Source organism: Hordeum vulgare, chromosome 7H (assembly GCF_904849725.1).
Source record: "Hordeum vulgare subsp. vulgare chromosome 7H, MorexV3_pseudomolecules_assembly, whole genome shotgun sequence".
Classification (NCBI taxonomy): domain Eukaryota; kingdom Viridiplantae; phylum Streptophyta; class Magnoliopsida; order Poales; family Poaceae; genus Hordeum; species Hordeum vulgare.
In genome coordinates this window covers 614819925-614828523 of record NC_058524.1, presented here as the reverse complement: position 1 = coordinate 614828523, position 8599 = coordinate 614819925, and the positions used below count along the sequence as shown (strand labels likewise).

Below are 8599 nucleotides of genomic sequence, written 5' to 3'. Positions count from 1 at the left end.
GCAAAGAACTTAGATGAGACATTGCACAGTAGAATGTCCACCGCAGGGATGCCGATGGAGTTGAATACCAGGTCGTTCCGAGTCTTCCCGAGGTGCCACCCGACAGCAACAAGAGACCATTCATGTCGACCACCCATGTCAGTGACGTATGAACCGTGAGACTACAACTGCGCGCAACTGAAGAAGCCTGGTGGTCGAAGCCTAATTGCTGCCAAATCTCCCGAGCACGAGCACAAACAAGGAACATGTGATCACCATCTCTGATCTCACCACACAGTTTGGAGATGCTGGAATGGGAGTAGCGCGCAACCAAAGAAGATTGGTGGTCGAAGCCTAACCTCCACACATGTCCGACATGGTTCGTTAGCTCTAACAGCATGGCACCCTTGAATAGGGCGCCTGACAATCTTGCATGACGCCCCGGGGTCAAGCATTATGAAATGGGCTATTTTTTGAATCATTTTTAATATGGTTTATTTTGTCCTTAAGTTTTTGAAAAAGGCCATTTTTGTGATTTTCCTCACAGCTAGAAGAATCCGATAGACAAGATAAGGGAAAGGAAATAAGAAAATCCAAAAAATGTTTTATGCGTGGTGGTGCCTACCAAGAGAGGTGTTGGCCCACCGGATAGCCGTGCAAGAGATTTGATGTTGGGATCATAGGAGATCCCGACCTTTTTGTCCCAGATCCTATTTGGCGTCGTAAGCGCCCATTCCTGGGCTCGGCCCATTTGTTTATTTTTCCTCTTCTTTCCATCCTTTCAAAAAATACAAGACCGTTGTGTGAGATTCAAACTCCTGCCCTCCAGATTCGGTCCCGACAGGCATAATCACTGCAACAACATTCTTTGTTCTGCCCCCATAATTCTTCTTCTCTTATTGTGGCAAATGCAAGGTTGCAAAAAAATGCCACACTTCCTTTCTGTGTTTCCTCCTTTGCTCTTTTCACCTGTTTGGCAGTTTATTCCATGATTTTTCATTTACTTTCCTTTTTCTTATCTTTTATAAATTGAAAATTTTTGTATTAAAATTGGTGAACTATTTTCTAAAAATTCAGTACTTTTTTCCAATTTTATGAACATTTTCTCAGAGTTGACGAGCTTTTTTCAACTTCGTGATATTTTTCCAAATGTGTGATATTTTTTTCAAACCCGGTATTTTGTTTCGAAAAATCGGTATACTTATTTTTAATTTCGTGAAAGTTTTACAAAATTGATCAAATTTTCTATTATAAAAATCATATTCATTTTCTAAATATGTGGACTTTTTTCCAAATGTGTCAAACTTTTTTTAAAAGCTGTGAACGTTTTTTCAAAGTCAATATCGTTTGTTCGAATCCCTCATTTGTTTGAAAATCATTTAACTTTTTTTCGCATCCATGAACATTTTATGAAAATCCAGTGAACTTTTTTTCTTAATTTATGTACTTTCAGTTCAAAATTGAAGACATTTTTCACGTTCGGTTTTGTTTTCCGACGACCGCATGTTAGGCCTTTGCCAAGGGGAACTCCTATGTGATGCCTTCACCGCATGTTAGGAGAACAGACGCCTGCAGTGCTCCTCCTCGTGGGCTGGCCCATGTAGAATACGTTGGTCATTAAAGAATCAAAAAAAAGTTCATAGAATTTCTGAAAGTTTAGGTTTGCGAAAAAAGTTCAATGATTATGAAAAAACGTTCACCAATTTTTGAAATATTTTCATGGATTTTCAAAAAGTTCACAGAATTCGAAAAAATAATAATTAATTTTCAAACAAAGATCATCAATTTTTTAAAGTAGTTCAATGATTTTGGAAAAGTTCATTAATTTTCAGTTATTTTCACCGATTTTAAAAAAAGTTCACCAATTTTTAAAAAATCATCGATTTTCAAAAAAATCCACCAATTACAAAAAAAATTATCGATTTGGAAAAAATCACGGACTAAAACACAGACAGGATCTCTAGATGGGCCGGCCCATTGCGGAGCGCTGCACGCGCCGGTTAGCAAAAATTGCGTGTAACCGGCGCATGTGGCGGTAAATAGGGTTTGCCTTTGCCAAGTACTTGTGGAAAAAAAATTCTTTCAAAGTTATATATCTGCATCTTTTTTTAGATAAACTATGTGTCATTTATTCAATATTGGATTACAAACCCATATGTAGCCATGATCTAGAGACAATCAAAAGATCAGTAGCACAATACTCACTAGCACAATATCTTGCAGAAAGGACCCCACGTCAAATAAAACTATAAATCTGGAAGACCTAAATGCAAAACAACTAACCGTCGCTGTCGTACGCTGTCTTGGCCGAATCTTTGACGGACAAAGGGGAGACACCAACTTGCCGAGAACCAAAGAAACGCCATAGCAGACAAAGCTGCGTTGGTGAGTCGATGAAACGGGTTGCTACGCGACCCGAGACTTTCTGGCTCGTCGATCGGGAATTATCCCCACGCTCTTCGGTCCATGACTCCACTGCCCTCAAACGACATCGTCAAAGAGGAGACTCGAAGCCGCCATCTAGCAACCACACATCATGTGTGGAACCAGCAATTTTTCGAATGAGGTCGTTGCCATCGTGCTCGAGGGAGACATCAGCGACAACCCCACTGCATCCAGAACAAGGCCATCGTTCTCGAGCACGGCGTTGGAGCAGATGCTCTCGCGACGGCGAAATCAAAGCACACATAGCTTCCACAAAGTAGTCGCCGTCGCCGTGCCAACCTTGCTTAAACACGGAACCAACCAAATCCAACACCAAGAATAGATGATGTTGCATTAGAGAAGGATCCCGAGGCAATTTATTTCCTGCTGCCATGGCCATCGTTAGAGAAGAAACCATGAATGATTGAAACCCTAAGCAAATTAGTCTTAGACTACTCCTACTGCATGTCGTACGTACGGTCCGACGACTCCCCTCCCGCCGATGACAAAAGCCGAACGGCGGCAAACGGGTTGCCTCTTTCCCCGCTGGAAGACAAGAGCGAAGCGCTTCCTATTCGACGGTATATCTCTGCATCTTGGTGAGAGCTATCGAGTTGTTCACAGAGCATGCCCTTGTGTGACAGGTGAACATGCGCGTTAGTGCGCTTCAGAGCATGACCAGCCGTTCGCCACCCTGAAATAATGCCGATTGGGGCAAACCGGCGTTAAAATCAGCTTGGGGCTCGTGTTCCGAGCCACCCTCCAAAGTCGCCCTAGATGTCGTTTTCCAAATTGAATTCAGATCAAATTCAAAGTAATTTAGGCGATTTCATTTTAAATTTACACAAACATAAAAAAATACATAAAAACATTAAAAAAATACGCCATCGCCGCCGTCCTACCACCGCAGGCCTAGTTCATGCCGATGAGCTTGTAGAAGGCGGTGTAGTCGTTGTCCTGCCGCCGCTTTCCTCGCGCCGTCCTTGCTGCAACCTTGCCCTGGATCGCCACTGCGGACGGGGGCGGTTTGGGCCTACATCTCCTCGTCGATGCCGCGGAGGACAATGACATCACCCTCTTCGCGACCACGGCGCCGCACGACGATCTCCTCCAGAGCGCGGCGCGGGCGCTTCATTTCCTCCCGAACATAGTCGTACTGCGACCACTTCAGGCCGGTGTCCAGGTCGACGGCCATCTCGGTGTGCTCCTGCTTGACGACCACCGGTGGCGTCGCTGGCTCCTTCTCCTTCTTCGACCTGACCAGTCAAAGATGGTCGCGGGGAGGCGAAGGTTGGCTACGACGGCGCTCCGACGTCTCGTGGGGCCCGACCTTCATGGTGGCGAGCGGCGGGAGGAGGACGAGGAGGAGGACCCCGCCATTCGCCTTGACAGCCACGAGCTGCCGCTCCGGCGCGAGAGCGACCACGCCGGGTACTCCAGCGGCGTCTCGTTGCCACCCTCGATGTACTCGAGGTCGACGTGGAGCGTGTGCCCGAGGACGCCCCACCACTCACGGTGGCCGTCGGAGTTATGGCGCCCCGTTGGCGTCGGAAACCCGTTGGCGGAGGCAATTTGGTCGGTGTGGTGGCGTTGAAAGTACGCGGTCCACAGAGGGAGGTTGTCAACGGCGTACTTTTCTTCATGTCGCGCGTGCTCCCGCAAAGTCGCTCGGATGAGCGGGATCTAGCCGCGGCGTTCCGCGGCGGATGGTGGAGGGGGCACGTGGACTCCTTCGACGCTTAGTCTCGAGGCGCCCGACACACGCATGTCTGACGGTGCCGGGTAGTTGGCCTCGTGAGGGCGTGCGCCTCCCACTAGTGCAACGACCAGTGGCCGAAGCCGTTGGCAGCCACTCCGTCGTGGTGGAACCGTTCCGCCATGGACTCGGGAAAGTTTCTGACAGTGGAGGCGAGAGAGATAGGAGAAGAGGATGGAGGGGCGAGTGTAGGGCGAGCTGCAGCGACACATGACTTTTATAGCGGAGAAGGGACGGGAGCTGTGTGCACGCGTGACTGAGAAATGACGGGACACGTGGCGGCGTGCCATCATTGCGCCGCCTGACCTTGAAATCCACCGCATTGAACCGACATCGGAGCCAGGCGACGAGGAGGACCCGTTTTCGACGAGGTCGAATGTCGGTGACTCGGCGGTTCCATGCGAGAGAGCTTTGGCGCGGTTTGTTTTCGCGTTAAAGCTCCCGCGTCAATTTTGATCCAAATCCACGAAAACAAGATGAGACAGGACTGACTGGATTTTGTTAGCGCCGGTGACAAAAAAGAATGCGTGGGGGCTGGCTGGAGATGCCCTCAGAGTTCAGACCTTGGCGGCGGTCGGGAGCATGGAGATGGCAGCGGGAGTTTCCGAGGTTCATCTGCTCAGCATCTTTCCCGTGTGTGGCGGTGCCATGTTGGCCTCCTCCTCGAGGATCTGCTCTCTCTGGACTCCTCTATCCGATTTGTGGGAGCACGATGGCCCTCGGCAGCAGGTAACTATTCCTGGTGAGTTCCCGTGTGGGCGCGGTGCTACGGACAGGGTTGAGAAGCAAGATGGCAACACATGCAAGAACCACCGAGATCAGCTAGCATTACACGAGTTTTGGAACGGGGACGAGCGATTGATCCAGCGATTCCTTCTGTTTCAGCCGATATATTGCATTCCATTACAGTATTCGACAGCGCTTGAATTGTACAACGGGACACACTTGACGGAACGAAGGGGATGGAGGGCAGAGGGAAGCGGTGAATCAATGAACACTACTGTGGATCCTAATATATTGCTTTGCGTTGCTGCTACTTCTACTTGTATAATCAACTGGCCTTTTATGTACAAGTACGACCTGCCGACACCATTCTGGCACAGCACAATCACAGACCCAAAAATCTAAAACACCATGCGTCCATGGAATCCATGGAGGGAGGGTGTGAGTCAGTCGTGCCAGCGCAGGAGCATGACGACGCAGCGCTGGATGATGTAGAGCCTGGCCCTGTGCTCCTTGAGGCTCCGGCTCAACCCTCCTCCTCCCCCCTGTCTCCTTCCCATAAGCTTCATCTTTCTTTTCTTCAACACACACACACACACTCTCTCTCCCTCTCTCTGTGTGTGGCGATGGTCGTTGGAACTGAACAAGAGGTTTAGTAAAGAAGTGTTGCTGAACTCTCACTCTGGCTACTGATTTCTCCTCGGCGACGGGTGGGTTTATATACAGGGCTGGAGGAGGGAGGGAGCTAGATTCAGATCCAGACGGCACACACGAGCTGGTCGTAGGCATGACATGAATGAGGTAGAAGGAAGAAGACGACATCGGCTTAGAATTGACAATGCGGGCGGGCGGGCGGCGATCGAGCGTGCGTGGGGAAGGAGGGCCACATGGGCGTGCAATGGCAGACAGCGCAGCGCGGATTCCTGCTGCCCCCCGGGACCGCCGGGCAAGGTGGTGGGTGGCTCGGCCGTCGTGCTCCGCGTCAGAGCGCCGTGTGCGGCCCCGGCGGTCCTGACCCCGGTGGAAAATGTGTCGGGGGGCACGGCGGTGGAGGGGTCGCTGCCATGCCCACGCGCGCGCGCCCTCTCGTGCGTGCGTGCGCCTGGCCGCTAGCTCCATCCACGCCTGGTCCTCGTGCGCTCCAGCTCAGGCCGGTACAGGCTCCTGTCTTGTTCCCATGGTGGTTCATGACTCAGATCTGATCGATCGGACCGTGCGCGGGTCACCGTTTTCTTTCCTTTCTTTTCTTTTCTTTTCACCTGTCGTTGACGTACGCGACACGGCAATACGGAGATAGATCAAGCATATACATAGATAAAAATGATAAAATAACATAAAATAAAAAGTAACCTAATAAAGGACTGGACTAGGCAGCGGCGCCCCACTCTAGCAAGTACAATAAATCTGAGTCAACTGGCTATAAGAAATAAAGTACTATATTTTTGCTTAGTTGCAGGAAAGATAAGATGAGAGAGAAGGTAAGCGGGCTCTTAGTTAAGAGCCAGCTCTAGCATATGCTCCTAGAAACTTTGTGAGAATGAAAGATGAACCATATAATAAATAAGTATTACACTCTTCTAACCAACTATTGTACATGTTAGCTATAAGATGAGCTATATATAACATGACATGAGCTTACAGCCGGCAGCCGGCTCTACTATTGTACTTGCTCTAAAGTCTTGCCGTGCGGCGGCTCCTATAGACTGAGCACGACCTGCCACATGCAAGATTCTCTTTGATGTTTAAAATTCAAAAGTTTTATCTACAAAACCGTTAATTCAATCGATGATTCGTTTTCATCATTGATTTTCTTGAGACGAGTTCTTCGAAACTAGATCCCATGTCGATATGTTCCGTCAGCTATTTTTTTTCGTTCATACTTGCCATATTTTTTGACTCACTTGTCATATTATTAACCACTTACTTGCCTAAAAAAATAACTTGATTGTCACTTTTTAATATTATTTCGTACAAAGCCTTGTAGTAGTTTTCATCATACATGATATAAAAAGCATGTAGTAGGTTGTGTTTGTCAAATTAAATATGCCAACTTGTCATATTTACATACAACTTTGCCAGAAAACTATTTTGTGTGCTTCTTAGTTTAACTGTGCCAAGTTGTCATATTTACAAACGCTGACCAAAAAAGATTTCTTGTGGTCATCGGTTTTAAATATGTTGAGTTGTCATATTTTTGTGCGTGATCGCCTAAAAAAAGTTGTTTGTGCTTTCCAGTTTGATTTTGTCGAGATATCATATTTATACGGAATTTCCAAAAATATGGCGATTAAGTTATTTTTATCACACAATAAGTACTTACTAATATGACAAGTAAGTGCAACAAATGTGGTAAGTATGAGCAAAAAAAAAGTTATCGAAACATATCGACATGGAATCTAGTTTTGAAAATCTCGTCGCGATAAAATCAATGATGAAAACAGATCATTGATTGAGATAACGGTTTAAAAGATAAATCTTTTTTAAAATGCAACGCTGCTAAGCAAGCTATTCCGACTTACGCGCACCAGCCGCTGCATGAGAAAGCAACTGTGCATTGTGTGCGGTTTAAATTTTCCCCATAATAAAATATGTGCGATGAGATTAAAATATCGCTCACTGTTTACCTAATAGCTTTCATGCCTTGTTTCTCATCTTAAAAATCTTACTATCATCAAAGTGTTGACACGATCATAGACTGCCCCAATTCAATTTAAACTGTAATATCTATTAACATGACTACATAAAATTAATAAATCTTTTAAAGTTAAAAACTTGAGGTTGTCAAATGACAAACATATATAAAGAACAATATTGGATTGCACGAGTAAGCCAAATATGCTGGAGGAGGTTGCCGGCGGGCGCGGTGGTGCGGGGGAGCTGCGATGAGCGGCATCGCAGGGAGGGAAAGCGACGATCTGCTGCCCTCATCGGAGGTGCACTGCCGGGGGCACAATCAGCCAGAGACGCTCATGTTGACCTACAGGCTGTGGAAAAGACAAAACATCCAACGACTGTAGGGAGTCTTATCGGGTGGCTGGCAAGCAACCGACCCAAATTCGGACCGATGTGCCGGCGCAGAGCACTCGTCTTGAACATTTTGTGTCATCCAACATCTGGTATTAAGCGTTTGTGGATTGATTCACACGTTCTAATTCGCCAAAACGGAAACAAATTTGAGAATGTTTGAAGGAGACCGGACGCCCATCAAGCCAGACTCCGACGCATCCAACCTACCCAAAGCCCCCGTCACCAAGCCTTTCCCCATTTCATCCCTTCCTCTTTGCTCTATATCCGCATCCAGCAAAATCACAGCCGCCTACACACCATTCTGCACGCCACCCGTTCTTGTCAAAAAGTCGATGTTTGATCGAGGCACCTTGTACTTCGCCACCATTGCACCTCGAGATCTGCTCGCAACCTAGGTATCGATCAACCCCGCTAATGTGTCCCATGGAAGATACAATGTGTGACAAGTGTTCAACCAAATGCTATTGAGTTTTCTTTTTAAATTTCCCTTGTTTCATATGAAACAAGCATGCCAACACGGTACTCGGTGAGAGAGGGTCAATTGTTATGCGGCGTGTGGTTTGCCATGATATTTCGGAACGATACATATTCCTGGTTTCATGAGCACAAGCATTGCGCACCCTGCAATTTGGATGTGACCTGTGATTGCAATGAAATGTTGTTACTCCATCGGTCATACACCATTTCAAA

General features: G+C 47.2%; 1 protein-coding gene across 1 annotated transcript; it reads right to left on the bottom strand.

The window, feature by feature from the left end:
- Positions 1-5017: 5017 nt before the first annotated feature.
- LOC123408837 (small polypeptide DEVIL 4-like) lies at positions 5018-5692 on the bottom strand. Its single transcript, XM_045101879.1, has one exon. The coding sequence runs from the start codon at positions 5449-5451 to the stop codon at positions 5329-5331; it is 123 nt and encodes a 40-aa protein (XP_044957814.1). The 5' UTR covers positions 5452-5692; the 3' UTR covers positions 5018-5328.
- Between the last annotated feature and the right edge of the window lie 2907 nt (positions 5693-8599).

Coding starts and splice junctions, on each gene's coding strand:
- LOC123408837 (XM_045101879.1), bottom strand. CDS start 5,451: ATGAAGCTTATGGGAAGGAGACAGGGGGGAGGAGGAGGGTTGAGCCGG.